Source organism: Zootoca vivipara, chromosome Z (assembly GCF_963506605.1).
Source record: "Zootoca vivipara chromosome Z, rZooViv1.1, whole genome shotgun sequence".
Lineage (NCBI taxonomy): Eukaryota > Metazoa > Chordata > Lepidosauria > Squamata > Lacertidae > Zootoca > Zootoca vivipara.
In genome coordinates, this window is record NC_083294.1 from 33,237,071 (window position 1) to 33,254,162 (window position 17,092).

The 17,092-nt window shown below is 38.8% G+C and overlaps 1 protein-coding gene across 7 annotated transcripts in view; it reads right to left on the reverse strand.

Annotated features, from left to right (window-relative positions):
* DIAPH2 (diaphanous related formin 2) overlaps positions 1 to 17,092 on the reverse strand; it is a 352,029-nt gene that overhangs the window by 245,550 nt on the left and 89,387 nt on the right. For all 7 annotated transcript variants that reach the window (XM_060270211.1, XM_060270210.1, XM_060270208.1 and 4 more), the window contains 3 exons: positions 15,425 to 15,529; positions 13,273 to 13,581; positions 10,488 to 10,602 (listed from right to left, as the gene is read on the reverse strand). In XM_060270211.1, coding sequence (XP_060126194.1) covers positions 10,488 to 10,602; positions 13,273 to 13,581; positions 15,425 to 15,529 — 529 coding nt within the window. The remainder of the gene's footprint in view (positions 1 to 10,487; positions 10,603 to 13,272; positions 13,582 to 15,424; positions 15,530 to 17,092) is intronic.

A 17,092-nucleotide genomic window follows, 5' to 3' on the forward strand; every position in this document is an offset into this window, starting at 1 on the left:
ATATCTATCTCTGTCTCTATCTGCATTTCCTTATGAAAGAGAATAAATCTACACTCCCACGGTGGCTATTTTACTTTGAAAAATAGGTTCCTGTATAAACTATCTGTTGAACAAAAGATAAACCAGAGAAAGCTCAGTGTTTACAAGCTCAATGTTGCTAGAAGCATTGGTTTGGGCTGGCGTCACTAGAATGCTGCTTCTTATTGAGGCCTTTTGTATAGGGATGAATGAAGTGGCAACTGATGCTCTCTCAACAACAAAAAAAGACTCACACACCCTACAACAGAAGCAGGTGCTATCGAATGGCTAGTGTTTGCAGAGTGGCTTCTCAAACAAAAAGTTTACACAAAAGAATGAACATACAAGCAATTCCTGGGAGGCCCACACAGCGAAGCTTTTAAACAATGGCCCAGCTGCACCAAAGCTGTGTCTATCATCCTTAAGGTCAATTTGCAATACATGTTCTTCTGCAGCAATTTTAGCAATGAAAGTTTAATGAGAATGAAGCTTCAATGTCTGGGTTGAATTTTGCTATAGATAGTGTGTTTATTAAATTATTTCCTATTTGTGAAAGTTATCCTATTTGTGTTCTAGGCCACTTTGTCAAGGAACCATTCACCAAATTTTTGAAAAAAAAATCAAATATCCAGAATTATACCAAAACAAGAAACAAAACTGAGCAAGGCAAGCCACAACTAACTTTATGAATGAATTCTTACTGATGAAACAATGACACAGTCCTAAAGTCACACATATAGGTAATATGACTATCTTGCAGCTTCTCCACTAACACTGGCAATATTGGCATTCGTATAAATCATATACTGGGATACATAACTGTTCTGCTTCAGTTCCCTATGCCCCAGTTGAAAATTAGCCTCCTAATCTTTGAACAGTTATCCGTTATCCACTGTGTGGCACTCACATACATAATGGGGTGTGAGGAGTGATTTTAAAAAAGGTTGGGCTGAAGTTATTCAGCATGAGCTATCCAGAAGATCAAGAGAGCCACCTGCAGTTTGAAGCCAAGAAGACTCAACATAGGGTTATTTATTCCTTTATTCCCATTAATCACCTTCAGAGATTTCTGATTCCCAAGCCTATGCCTGCATCACAGCAAGCACATCACCCTTGTGACCAACAACCGTTTGCAACTTCAGAACCAGCCTTGTTCATAAATGTGCCCTCTTGTGGCTGGTTCTGAAATCAGAGGAAGCCTAGTGTGCAGAAGGGAAGAGAAGGAACCCAATGTTTGATTTTAAGTACCAAGTAAGGCAGGCCCAATATACTTTTATCTCCCAAGACACTGAGGAAGTTTTATCTGTCCATGCATGCAACCCAAAACTATGCAATTTTATATTACAAATTTTAAATGAAATGTTTTCATATGGAGATTCCTGGATATAAATGAAAAGAATCATGAAAGTTTCTCTCATCTGGAAGCATCTGCTTGTTGCTAACGATCTGACAGCTTCAATGTTTTAACAGTCCTCAATTTTAAAGAAAGTAATAACGTAGTTGGGCACAAACCCACTAAAATTCAGGGTTGCTTTCATTGAAATGATTGAAGGGATAATTTTATAATGCAATCCATTTTTTCAAATAAATAAAAACACAAATTATGTGAAATGACCAAAATGCAAGAAGAAAAATAAGAAGAAAAGAAGAAGTAGTTTCACTCATCCTTTAGAAACTGGCAATGGAACTTTGTCTTTATGCAGACTGCCACAGCTATTAAAGGCTATTATATATCAATTACTACCTTTCCTGATCTACAGTACACACAATTAATTTCTTCAAAGTGTCACTATTCTTCACTAGCAGAATACACAACCTAAATTATAAGAACCAAAAATTAAAATCCTTTAGGAAGAAGGTTTTAATAAGGCTTGATAATTGGACTTTAAGTATAACAATAAAAAGACAAGTTTGCTGCTAAAAGAAAATAAGACTTGTATGCCTATTGACACCCAAATATCAAGAACTAGTACATGAACTATAACCATACAATATCAGGCAGCTGAGAAACATAGTACAAATTACGACATGACTGTGTACTTAACCAAACTAATGACATCATACCACTAATAGCATTAGCCAAAAGTTCAATTGTTCAACTGGTTTAAGTATAGACTTAAACCAACATAAGTCTATATGTTAAGTTTAAAGAATTTTGGGAAATGATATATAATGAACTGAAGAAGATTTTTAAATACACTTTTCCCAAAAAACCTGAAGCATTCTTGTTAGGAATGATAGGTCAAGAAATTAGTAAAGAGGACAATGTATTATTTTTGTATGCAACAACCGCGGCTAGGACACTATTAGCCCAAAAATGGAAAACTCAGGACTTACCGACGATTGGAGAGTGGCAGACAAAAATGATGGACTATGCAGAATTAGCGAGACTGACTAGTGGGATCCGGAACCAGGGGGAAACAAGGATCCTAAGAGACTGGAGTAAATTTGTGGACTATATGGAAAAGAACTGTAGAAGTTTAAAAAACTCTTGCAGGATTGAAATAAATCCGGCGAATTGACTTTAAAGGGAAGATATAAAGGAACTGCGGGATAAGATCGGATTAGAAAACCTATTGAGGGGAGGGAGGGAAGTCAAGCTCGGCGGAGCATGGTTAATAGAAGATTGTGAGAAGGGTAAAAAGAGTAATGTATGGTATTGTGTTGTTTTGAATGTATGTATGTTTTTGTTTTATGTTTTTTTTAAAAAAAGTGTGTTAATTGGAAAATTTAATAATTTGTTATGAAAAAAAAGTCTATATGTTAAGTTTCCAACATTAATGGTCTCTTTCAAGTCAACCCAACTGCTAGACATTATTTTTAAGCGACACTGTCAGCTAGCATTTGGCTACATCACTAATTTCTGTCAACATATTCCTGAAAATGGCCTAATAGAATTATTGACCTTCAAAGATGAGTTTAAATACATCAAGAACTCTTCTGACACAACATTTCACAAGGTGTGACATTTCACAAGGTCATTAGTTAAAAGGATAAAGAATATTGTAGCCTGTAAAGTCATAATGTTGCCTTTATTAAATCATACCCAATTAAAATTAATAAGGTCAAACATAATTCAGGTCCCCATCACCTCCCCCACTAGAATTATTTAAACTATATTAAAATATGATACTTCCCCAATAAAACAATAAATATTAAAGTTTTCAGTAAAAATAAGAGCTTGATGAACCCCATGACACAAGCTGTTGTTGGATTCGTAATGCAATCCTACACACAGTATCATGTAATCATAGAAACTACCAAGGGTCATGTAGACCAACCTCCTGCAATGCAGGAATCACAACTAGATAGTATTCTGAAGAGAAATATGAAATTGGCTCATGAAATTGGCTTACTGATCAGTTTCAGGCAGCTGAAGGCTCACTGCTATGGACCTCCAGTAGCTACTGGACAAGTCTCATCAGCCTAGGCAGCATGGCTCGTAGTTAGAGATAACAGGAACTAACATGTGAAGCAGTATTGAACAGCAGGCACAACACAGCTATATCTTAGTGTACTTCTAACAGACCCAGATAATTACAACTTTTAAGCCTCTACTCTTTTTCAGAAACCAAAAATACAATAGTCAGTGGAAGAACTATATCTAAGAATGTAAACCTGCTTTGTGAATATGCATCAAGCTTATTCCATAGTCTTGTGACTTAGCCAATTTCAATGATTAAGAACTATGCATCAGATAGCAATTATTGAAAGATTGATAAGTTAAACAGAAACCACTTAACAGTCAATTTTGCTTGCCCTATTGTCACCAACACATTTTGCACATCTAAATCCATTCCTGTTGATTATAAGGTTGGTTTCATTCAATTATATCATATTTTAAATCCAAAGAGAAGAACTCCAGAAGCACACACAGCCTTGGTCATTTGCATTCTTCCAGAAAGGTAAACTGTTCAATTATCTGCTTAGACAAAGCGGATCTTCCTCCTTTCAGAGTCACTCCCACAGTGATAGGTGATTGCATGTATGATGTAATTGCCTTCCTACCAGAAAAAAGTATATACCAGAAAATGACAGATTTTTTATTAAAAATAAATAAATTATAAACATACTAAATAGGTTCTCACCCAACTTACAATAAAATGAACATAGTGTATAAAAAAGAATTGTTTAAAAAGCCCTAAAATATCAACCACCAGTCACACTGGATATATGTACACCCTGTCACTGAAGCAATCGCTTTCCAGTATTACGCCTTGACATTTGGAAGCAAGGTTTACCCATGTGGCACCATCCCAGTTGTTCCAGTTTCTTATCCAGAAGCAAGCCCATCTACAACCAGTTGTACAGGGGGAGTGTCATAAATCTTGTCACACCCAAACCCTCTGGTTCCTCCAACAGGTTGTTGTTCACTAGGTGCATCAGAAAAGGCTGAGGAAAATAAGTCTGATCTCCATCTGACAATCAGCAATGGCCATGCTACTGCTACTTGCCTCTTCGGCAGCCATTTTCTCCTGTCATGTCACTCACCAAGTTCTTTAAATAGTTTGGCAGAATCAAAGGAAGTTTGTTCACACATTCAAATAGTATTTTATTTGTGGGAGGGGTCTTAATTACCAACTAATACTCTCCTCACCACCAAAAGCAACAGCAACCTATTACAGGCGGCGATAATTTTAGGCATGTCCAATTGGCACACAGTCACTGACGCGCGGGTACTTTTGGACCCAGAAGAAGGCAAAACAGAGCAAGATGGGGTGTGTTTATACACACTCTGCTGATGCACACAGGTCCAGCAACAGAACTCCCACGAAGGTCTTACATAAGCAATGCTATGATGTGGCATGGAGTCTGCTGTTCAAAACAGACAGAAAACTCATTCAGTGTGTCTAACACAATTCTTCAGAACTTCCCCTTTTTATTTTACTTATTTCCTGAGTAATTGGGATTTCACCCCCCTTTATGATTTCATACTTGAAACAAAGTTTGTCAAATGAGGTAGGTCCCTCCTGCTTCTACCACTGTTCATGTCAATTGTTTCTGCTATTGTTTCTAAAAGTGTTCTGTATGTATCTGACTTAAAGTGTTTCCATAATTTGCTAATCATAATATTTTACCATGAGTTCCACATCAAAGTAAACAACTTCTGTGCATGTATACTGGAAAAGGCTTTTCTGGCAAAAAGAAAAAGTGAACATCAGATATCTGCAAAAGTTCAATCTGGTTGGGACAAGAGTGCAATGACGAGATGAAGGTAACCCCTGCATATTACTTTAAATTGAAATCACATTTGTAATGAGTTTATAAGTATAAAATGAAAATTTGCAAATGAACTAAAAAGGTGCAAAGATTTTCCACTTTTCACTGAATGGGAAGCATGAACAGGAAGCTGAAATTCATTTTGTTTCACACACAAAAAACAACAAACAAACACACACACACACACACACACACACCCTTAGCTGACAGTTAAGCAAGCAAGATTAAATAAAATCAATAAAAGAATTAAGAGTGCTTAACTCTATACTTCAGGTTACATAAGCTGTATAGACAAACAAATGCTCTTCACACACTAGTGAGCTGCTCTCCCTTCCCCCTCACATTATTTTGTCATTATTCTTGGGGTTTTTTTAAAGCCCAAAAGTCATTAAAAAAAATTACAAGGATTCAACTGTTATTATTCTAATTCAGCTGAAAGGTGACACACAGTTAAAGATAAATTTCACATATTTGCCAGTCAAGACCTTCTTGATAATATTGCATTCATCTACTTTACTGCAGATTCATAAAGAAAATAGCAGAAGTTTATGGTCCGCCTTGATAGGGAAAAAACAGATATTTCCACTTCACTGTACAAAACACAAGGAAAATTTATCAATGTATTTGTCTGAACCTAGTTTCAGACTTTTCAAGATGCAACATTATAAATAATGGTAGCTATCGATCATCATCTTGGCATCACAAAACTAGAAACGTGCCTTTGGAACAACTAAACCCATGACTGCCCTGAGATACAAGTCAAGGCTTCTGGCATCATTTAGTTCTGCTTCTCTATTCACCAAGCTATAAATGTACCTTCAAGTAAGTCAAATAAGTAAGCTGAATTGTGCCTGCTGAATTTATTTAAGAGGCACATAGTTCTTGTAGACCTAGTCACGTGAACACACAGGTTTAGGAATGATAATGAAATTTAACACTCAGGTTACCACTCCCAACATGGTATACAGTGGTACCTCTACTTACGAATTGAATGCGTTCCAAACGCACATTTGTAAGTAGAAAAAATTTGTAAGTCGAATCCCATAGGAATGCATTGGGAGAAAAAATTCGTAAGTAGAAAAAATCCTATCTAAACTGCATCCAAGATGGCGGACGGAGCTCCATTCGTAAGTTAAGTAGAAACATTCGTAAGTAGTTATTCGTAAGTAGAGGTACCACTGTATTATAACAAAAATATTAAGCCTATAGGTAAGCAACATTTTGTTTAAAATAAGTATTTAACAATTCTTGTTTTGTGGTAGTTAATGAACAAACATTTGAAAGTCAGTGAATAATGGTAAATTAGTAACATAGCCAAATTAAAAGTGGCTAATAAAAAGGTTATAGATGTAGTAAAGGACAGATGAGAACATTCAGGGTAATCCTTCCTGGTTTTCTAGCAATACCATATCACAGCTTGAAATCTGACAGACAACATCTGCTGCAATCAACACTGTGGTAATAATAATTTTAGCAGCATTTTTACTGTTGCAGGTTGTTGTTTTTAATATTTCACTGCAATTCCACTGCTTAAATGCTTTCATTGTGGCCATCAGCTTATTAAACCTGTTAGTGCTCAACTTCTTGTCACTTCCTTAACTATTACCAACCATAAATCTCATCCAGCTGAAATACTTCTACTGGGTTAACTTTAATTTATGGTTATCATTTAATCCTTCATAATATAGCCAACAAATCAGACCTCAAGGATTTGATGATGTCTCCATTTACATTTTCAACAGGGATAAGTATAAGACGATTTGGATATAACATAGGAAAAGGGGGAGAGAAGAGAACTAGACAGGAAGAAGAAAAAACTAAGCCTAAATTAGAGTTTGAAATATTACTATTGCATTCAGTAGAGATCTCTTAACTGAATTTGACTGGAGAAGCAATGCTGCAACAAACCTGACAACATTTGACAGTTATTTGCCTTAGCCATGTAGAGGAAATTCATGTCTAGCATACCCCAGGAGCGCAATTACTATGCTGTTATGCAATTTACACAAAAATATGCCTTGTGTCCAAAGGCTAGAATAAGCAAATTTGAAATCATTGTACTTCATATCTTATGATACTCACTAAAAGCTTATTAAAACCTATTTCTGGTGTCTGTTTATCACCCAGAAAACCCAATTTGGATCTACATGAGAAGAGACTAAAAGGCCTCTATCAGGAAATGCGAAAATAAAGGCTTCACTCCAAGTAATTTAACTGTATTGCAACTGCTGAATTCTATAATACTCTATTTGAGAAAGATACGCATAAATTAATCCTCACCTTTAAAAGGTAAAGGTAAAGGTAAAGAGACCCCTGACCATTAGGTCCAGTCGTGACCGACTCTGGGGTTGCGGTGCTCATCTCACGTTATTGGCTGAGGGAGCCGGCGTACAGCTTCCAGGTCATGTGGCCAGCATGACAAAGCCGTTTCTGGCGAACCAGAGCAGCACACGGAAACGCCATTTACCTTCCCGCCGTAGCGGGTGATCTACTTGCACTTTTGAACTGCTACATTGGCAGGAGCAGGGACCAAGCAACGGGAGCTCATCCTGTCGCGGGGATTCGAACCACCGACCTTCTGATCGGCAAGCCCTAGGCTCTGTGGTTTAACTCCCAGCGCCACACGCGTTCTCACCTTTACATTCACTCAAACTCCAACATAGCCCTTTCTCCTCCACCACATTCTATAAAACATTCCTGCCTCATAATCTTGGCTTTTCAAGCTCTACAACCCTTAGCAGTTGGAAGGTCTAGTTGGAATCTGCCTGTCTCGAGAGACAACCAAGTGCGCCTCCGGGAGTTAGGTCAAACTACTGGGTTAGCAGCACCAAAGCAGTGGGGTTTTTTTCTGGGGGTACTCAAGGGTACCGGCACCTCTTTTTGTTGTTCAAAAGTGTGGCACATACTGTAACAACTTCATTGTGAGTACCAGCATGTATTTTTCTAGGAAAAAAACTGCATCAAAATGACATCTCCAGGGCGCAAGGTCCTGGGCTGCCCAGATGACAATATCCCCCTCTCAGCCTCGCTGATGTGGTCCAAAGGAAAGCAGAACAACACATGTAGCACTACATAGCTAAAGGAGTTGTCCAAAACACCATCCAGTCATCTTAGGGACTCCACTTTGGATTTCTTTAGGATTTACTCCTTAGCCTTTTCTTCTCCTGGAGATGACCCACAAGGAAATGGAGGTTTAAGATCAGTTTTCCTTCTCCCAGGTGGGCTATCCCAGGCTGACAAGCCCAATCTGCCCCTCACTTCCCTCTAAAGCAGTGTTTCCCAAACAGGAGTCATATGGCCCCCCCTGGGGGCCCCCAGGATATTCCCAGGGGGGGCATAGGTAAAATGTCGCATAAATGGGGGGCCACACCACAAGGAAATGAGAAGTGAAGGGGGGAAAACTTTTCAAGATTTAAAAAATCCTGATTGGCGGGTTACCCGCCTGGCCAATCACAAGCAGGTAAGGGGGCAGCCCACCAGGACCTAGCACTCCTTTTTGCCACATGTATTTTCATGGAGCAGTCTTGGTATGTTTCCAGCAGGAGAGGGTGATTTCTGAGGCTCCCATTTTGACCAGCAGAGTCTATGACCCAGAATCCCCAGATCAGGTAAGTGCGGTAGTGAGGTGGCAATGGGTAGGGCTGGATGAGCCAGAGCTGCTGGGCTGGGTGGCAGTCTGGGCCTGACTCCTCAAGCTATGGGGTGCAATCCACCCCAGCGCCTAGAGGATCAGGGCCTTCAGATGTTTCCCAACCTTTTGGGAACATTCCCAACCTTGCAGAGCAACCGCCCAGCTCTGCAAGGCACAGGTTGAAATCCACCCCAGCGCCACTTGAGCAGGGTCATTTGGTGCTGCTGACTTGCTTCTAGTAAATAACTAAGTGTCTATTTAGAAGAAAGCCACACTGAGTTCAGTGGGCCTTACTACCAGGTAAAGGTGTTTGGGGCTATAAGCAGCCAGGGACCCTCCAGATTACAAGAACATTTTGGGTCAGGTCAGTGAGGACCACTTGCTTTTTAAAATTATTCAATATATCAGAACTTCCTGTGCGCCTTTTGGACTGAACTCCCCTTCCATGGAGGTTTCTGGACTCTCCTTCCATGGAGGTTTCTAAGTAGAGGTTGGATGGCCACCTGTCATGGATGCTTTACCTGAGTTTCCTATGTTGCAGGGGGTTGCGCTAGAAAGATGACCCTTGGGGTCCCTTCCAAATCTGTGATTCTATGTTTATCTGATTCAACAATATTTCATTATGTTCCTATCATTTTATGTAACTGTATTTTATATAAATTATGAAAAATATAATAAAACATGTTCTGTTTACAAACAAATCATTTAAATAGATACCTTTCTACCGGGGCGTGGGCATAGCCAGGAGTTTTGTTGGGGGGGACAGGCTTTTGTTAGGGGGGGGCAGAACCTCAGGTGTGTATTGAATTGTATTGATTTTTACTTATTGGGGGGCAGCTCCCCCCCTCACCCACCTTTGGCTATGCCCATGGGGGGCACAGGAAGGAAGGAAGGTCGGAATGGGGCCACGGTCAGAAAAAGGTTGGGAAACACTGGTCTAAAGCACAAGAAACCACTGGACCCACTATTGGTCTCATACACTCAACTACTGGAGCCTGTCTTTGCATGCAAGGGAAATTCCTAACTCACTGAGGGTTTGAGACACATCAGCTACTCTCACCTGGTTTAGCAGATTATTTAGGGTTTTAGAGGAGTGGTAGTACCTCTGGTGGGGCAACATGTTGTGCTCCTTCTGTGGTAGTTTGTATCCCTTTGATCCCCACCCTGCACTCAGCTCTCACCTGTGGCTCCCAGAAGCTGTCAGCCACACCCTCGGAATAACTGCCTTTTCCTTCTCTTTGTCCTTTCTGCTAGGACTCCCTTCCATAACGTATGTGATTCATGTTTACTTCAGAATGCGACCTCAAAACTCTGTTTGACCTCTTGCTTAACCACTCAGTCAATTTAACCTAGATCAACTAAGTCTGACTACATTATTCTGAACTTACACATATTCTGTACCTGTTACCCTACCTGCATCTCCTTCATTCTTCCCTGTTATCTTCCCTTTTCAAATGTAGACTGTATGAATCTTGGAATTGCCCAAGGGTATTTATTTATTTATTGCTTATGTTACCTTTTAAAACACCATGCACTGATGGTATAGCAATATTAAAAGCAAAAAATTACGTATCGATTCATCACAGACTATTTAGGAGGAAAAGAATGAAGTACCAACCTTTCATGTGTGTAGCAAAAGTGAGAGCCAGCTTTGCAAACAGATCTGGATTTTCAAATTTTTCTTCTTTTGCTTTTATCCAAAAACAATTCTCTGTTATTTCCTGTGGTTCAACCTGAAATAAAATTTGTTAGGTGCTTAGCGATTGTGCTTTGTGCTTAGTGACTGTGACTGTGCAATCATCCATTAAGTACAATGCATGACAATGACAAGTTATTAAAGCTGTAAGCCACAAAATCAAACAGGAATTTTTAAAGAAATTGGTATTTCAACTTTGAACTTCTTCATCAAACAAACAGAAGTGGGAGTGTAAGGACAAAGAGTTACGTTTTCACAAAAATAGTGCAACAGGCTAGGAAAGAGTACGGAACTGGCACCTTCTGATGCTTTTAATGAAGGTGAAAAAATTGATCTGAGCCCTTTCCTTTCACGAGTTCTCAGAATGGAGACTGAACTTTTCCTGAGTAGGAAGAGGTTAACCTGTGCCCCACTAGGTGTTGTTGGACTACAACTTCAATCGCTGATCACGGGTACTGGTGGCTAAAGCTGATAGTAAATGTACCCCAACAACATATGGAGGGCACACTGAACAGTCCCATCCGAAAGAGCTCATTGTGTTCCTATATTGTACAATAATTTTATGTGCAGATAAAATGAAGATCTATTCAAATGCATTTCTCTGAACATATTGAATAAGATAATAATACATGGTGTTTATACATCAGAACCCTAAGCCTGACAGAATGTTAAAAGTAATGTGTTATGCCATGCATTCCTAATGTATATAAACTTCAGAAAGGATTACCTTCAAATTTTTCATTAGATTAAATTTCTGTCCTGAAGTTATATAAAATCATGCACATAAATATCAACATCCTCCGCCTCAGCTACTAGACTAGAATGAAAAGCAATAAACCTATTTATAAATACAACCTATATCAGTGAAGTGAACCTCACAATGGTGAACAAAGAAAGCATATAATTGTGCATTGCAATAATCAAAGAAAAATGTCCACATTTTATTTTAAAAGGGACAAAATATGTGGATATGGTTCTAAAAATAAAAAATAAAAATTGAGCTGCCCTCCTCAAATAGACAAGCACAGACAGCCTATGTCAGGCTGAAAAGTTAACTACCTTCATTTAGTGATAATGAAAATTGTTTATGACGGCTTTGTAAAAAGCTGCTATTGCTCCTGTAATTTTCACTTTAAATATATTCAGATGGAAAATGTCTAAGTCATACCAAAGTTCATAAATTTTGAAAACAAATGATTACAGAAATCAGTGCACTTGTAATGTGACCCTGGCCTCTAAACTACGGATTTTGCTTATTTTGTATAAAAGTAATGCAGATATGTAAACAGTTAATTGTACATATATCTACTTATTTGGAAATTGCTCAGAGCTGGAAAGATGCTTCAAGATATACATTATGTCCATTGCTATCATGGATAGACAGATAGTCAGATAGATAGATAGATAGATAGATAGATAGATAGATAGATAGATAGATAGATAGATTCAAGCAGTAAGGGGGATAATAATCCTTCTAATTTCATATTTATTTGGGGGGTTATTAAGTATATGACATTGCAGTCACACAGGTAGCAAATCCCTTTGAAATACAATTTTATTTACTGATGTCTATAAACAGGCAAGACCTTTTTCTTTCCCCCCATTTCCTTCATTGCACAATGTAAGTTTTATGGTTTTTTCAAAAGTATCTTATTGATCTTCAGTTACAAATTAATTGCACAAATAACAGTAGAGAATAGAATAATAGCAACTATAGCAGGAAGTCAGAGTACAGGGTCATCAAAAAAAGAGGGGGGATAGAACAGAAGCAATCCCAGTTGTGGTTCATTGAATGTAGGTGTCAGATTAAAGTGTTATTCCATCTGCAATGTTCTGCGTGGTGCTGGTGGATGAAAGTCATGCTCAATAGTTTGTGCATATTAAATAAAAGGATACCATGTTGCATAAAAGTTTGTGTTTTCTTTCCAGTATGGTGCTCTCATTATAAAGCTTGTCCATAAGTACAGTCCCTTGTCTGTGATAGCCAGGCTTCAAAGAGATTTGCATTAAGAGTCCTCCAATACCTGACAATTATGAATCTGGCAGCAGTTAACAAATAGGTAATGAGATATTTATTAGGAATTCCTTGGACTTCTAAAGGAAAATAAGGTAAGAGTGCTATTTGGGGGTTTGATTGGACCATAAATTGTGTTTTTATATCCCATTTATAATTTTATAATTGTATTCATTTCATTTCATTTTTATTTTTGTTTTGACTTTACTATCAAAAGCTCATTGTGAGGAGCTTATATTATTTTGTTGTTAATTCTTGTTTTTATCTTCAAGTGCATTGTGATATTGTTGTTCAATAATAATATTTTTAATTAAAATAAAAAAAATTCCTTCAGTAGCACCTTAAAGACCAACTAAGTTTTTATTTTGGTATGAGCTTTCGTGTGCATGCACACTTCTTCATGCACACACGAAAGCTCATACCAAAATAAAAACTTAGTTGGTCTTTAAGGTGCTACTGAAGGAATTTTTTTTATTTTACTTCGATCCAGACCAACACGGCTACCTACCTGTAACCATTTTTAATTAAGTTATGTTTCCAAGGGCATGCACAGCTATCAGTGCTCTTAAGAAGAAGTGTCCCAAATGCCTTCAGATTACTCCATCCTACAAATGAGTTTTAAAGCTTAACAAATTGTGACTATTGAAAATTTATTAGCCCTAATATTAGCAAGAGCAAGTTAAATTTATATACCTTTGCCCAGTTGATTCTCTTCATAGACACTTCAGGGTTGTACTTTTTCTTCTGTTTCATTCCAAAAGGCAGTGGAATCCCTCCAAAAGGAGGAGGTGGTGGTGGTGGTCCACCAAACATAGGTGGAGGTGGAGGTGGTATAGACCCTCCAGGCAAAGGAGGTGGTGGAGGTGGAATACCACCAGGAAGTGGAGGTGGTGGTGGAGGAGGAGGAGGTGCTGCAGAGATTGAACCACCAGGAAGAGGAGGTGGCGGTGGCGGCGGAGGTGGTACTCCTGCAGGAGGTGAGCCACTTGAAGACACAGGAGCCTGCAAAATAAGCATGTTTTAGATCTGAGGGTTGAAGAAACAGAACAGAGAAAATGCTGGCAACACAAGAGACACCAAAGGTATCTAATAAATTCTCATGTAAATGACAACCTGCATATTACGAGAACCAGAACACCTTGCATGTTTCCCAGGTCACTCATGTAAGCAAGGTTGTTCAACTAAATTCTATTCTACATTGTTGAAGGATTTCACAGAGATGAAACCCATAATGAAAAAGAATGTGGTCTTTACCAAGGGGGGATCGAATCATTTTCAAATCAGTATGAGTCATTTAACAGAAATGGGTTATATTTTTGGCACTACATTAGACTGAGAAGCAGTAAGCGCCATATGCAACTTTTTAAAGAGTTTCTTCATATTAAAATAGATCAAGAGAATTAATGAAGTGACATTTGAAAACAAGAAAAAGGTCCATTAACAAAATACTTTCCAAGGGCTTAAGATATTTTTATCTGTGTGGTATTCATAGAACTGTTAAAAAGGAAGCCAAATGGCTGAAACCGAATTATCATCTTAAGGTTCCCATATTTAAATATTCACTACCTCAGAAAATCCATCTTCAAAATGATGTTAACTGTGCAGGCTGAGAAATTAGGAAGAAGATCTGGCTCTTGGCTGTGATGCTTAAAAATGTTCACTTCCACTGACAAGATAACACCAAGGAAGTTTATTATCTGTTCTAATATAAGCTTTCAGCAATACCATTTGAGTGAGGCCTTGGTCAAAATACCACATAATATGGTACCACTAGGATAAAAAGTCATAAATTAGAAATCTACTCTCCAGACTTCTCTGTCTAGAATAAACTTCACTAGAGCAAGTAGTTTTCTACCAGCAGACTCCAAATAGCTGAACTTTCAAACTTTTATTTTTCAACTGTTCATTTAAAAGAAAAGACAGACTGTCCTATGATTCTCCCCTCTTATCTCTAAATAGAGATATGATTTCTATAACTGGTATACCTTCTGTGTCCTTTACAAGACTGACACTAAATGTTAACCAACAGAGACAATTCTGCTTCTTAGGGATTTAGTAAGCATTTGAGCTCATTAATATGACCAATAATTTTCTCCATACCACCAACCGTGTTTAAAGTGCCCAAAAGAAGTTATCTTCTGTAATATCCTCTCAGTGCAAGTGAATCAAACATATATTTTCATTTGCAGTTTGTATTATATGCCTTAAACAACACTCATTTCCAGAGAAGTTTCAATAAGCTTTCTAACCAACAAGCACATTAAAAGAATAAAACAAACATCATCACAAAATCAAAATGCACATAAAACAGTGTTGGCAGTTGCTTACAGAATATCTTCAAATATGGAAGAGTTGTGTGTTTCCAAAATGATCCAGTGTTCATGTTTTAGTGCCACAGATGTGACTATTGCTTACAGAGCAATCAGAAAGGGCCATAAAATTCAATAAAGAAGCATATTTGTACATAATTTCTTCTTTCAGCCAAAGTGATTCAGGGTCCTATCAGAACTTAAAGTGCATCCTCCTCCCCAATTTAAATGGAGTAGTGGTTAAGGTGTTGGACTAACATAGATTCACATCCACACTCACCCATGAAGCTTACTTAAGTGGGTGACTTTGGGTAGTTACTCTTCTTTTTTTGTAAGATGACCAATCAGTGATGTTCCTGCTCAAACATAGACCAGTACAAGGAACCAGTCACACTGTATGATTTGAAACAGTGATGCAATATTTCTCCTGCCACCTATCTTTAGCCCACTGCTAGTAATTTTTAAAAAGTTAATTCCATACTTCCCCAAAGTAGAACACATTTTGAAAACATGTAAAATCCATCTTGTTATATTACCTGGGTTTGTAACTGCTGGATTTGAGTTTCAAGTTCTTTGATTTTCTCCTCCCGTTTTTGAAGCTCAGCTTGTGCCTCCTGTCGAGCTGTGAATTCTTCATCAAACTGCAATGATCACCAGCATAGAAGCAGTCATCCATATTTGTCCAAACATAATGCTTTAACTTTCACAAGGGTGTTATATAGATTGAGTAAAATAACAGAAGCCTGCTAGGCTTCCTAGACTAGCCAAATATTTTTTCTCCAATTTTCATCGGCTTAAAGCATTCACACCAATGAATATCTAGAGTCAGCTTCTCAAACATTCCTGTCAACTTCCAGGTACAAAGACTCAACACCTTAGGCATTTTCATTAGAATCTGCGTCATCTTAAGGACCTGCTTTTAAAACTTAATATTATGCATATAAATGCTGCAATATTTAAAATACTAAAAGGGAAAATTTACTTCTGCTCACTTGACAGATTTACCTCAGTCCTCTTCCCCCTGAAACATTTTGGTAATAATCAAAAAGACTAGAAGCACAGAGGAATCTTATCACTTGCTAGACCTTGCTGGGAGTGGCAGTTGAGGCCCTGGCACAGAATGGCAGAGCTTGTTTCCCTTCTCAGGCTCTGGTGTCATGCGTTCCTCTTGGCACACCAACAGATAGGAACTCACTTGCAAGGCTTACCAATAGGTGAGCTGGGGGCTGTGGCTGGGGAGCAGACCTGAGTAAGAACTTATTCCTTCTGGTTCACCCTATAAACAGGCTCCCTAAAGGTGAGCAGGTAAGCCCTGGATGGATCTTGTTATGGATTTTATCAGTTGGCGCTGTGGTCTAAACCACAGAGCCTAGGGCTTGCCAATCAGAAGGTCGACGGTTCAAATCCCGGCAATGGGGTGAGCTCCCGTTGCTCGGTCCCAGCTCCTGCCAACCTAGCAGTTCGAAAGTACGTCAAAGTGCAAGTAGATAAATAGGTACCACTTCAGCGGGAAGGTAAACGGCATTTCCGTGCTCTGCACTGGTTCGCCAGAAGCAGGTTAGTAATGTTGGCCACATGACCCGGAAGCTGTACGCCCTCGGCCAGTAAAGCGAGATGAGCACCGCAACCCCAGAATCGTCCGCAACTGGACCTAACGGTCAGGGGTCCCTTTACCTTTATATTCAGGACCAGGGATAAATTTCCCCTGAAGACTATTTGGGCCTGTCTGCTGGTTTCATCTACCTCATAGCAATTGCCACAAACTTGTAGGCAGAAAGGCGTTGGGTTGCATCCTTAGGCCAGGTGGGTGGAGGATGAGCCCCGTTTGCCCTTAAGGGAACCTGGGGACACTTCTTGTACAGATTCCCAGCTCAGGGGGGTTAACAGGCCATATCACCTCCACTGAGTGATCATAGTGGTCACTCAAGAGGCACTGCACAACACAGGGTGAATCTTAACTTGGTCAACTCTATACATTAACCAGCAGTTTGGCTGGTTGATTTCAGTATATATACACCCAATACCTATGCAAAACCATCTGACACATGTAACCAATAAAACTGTGGCCTTTTCGATCCCAATATTGTTGCCCCATGTACTTTGTTGATATTATTATTCCACGCCTGCCACTGGCTCCACTGGGCCTACAATGTGAAAACTTTATGACCGCACAGGACCATGATATTGGGTTTTCCCCCCTCTAA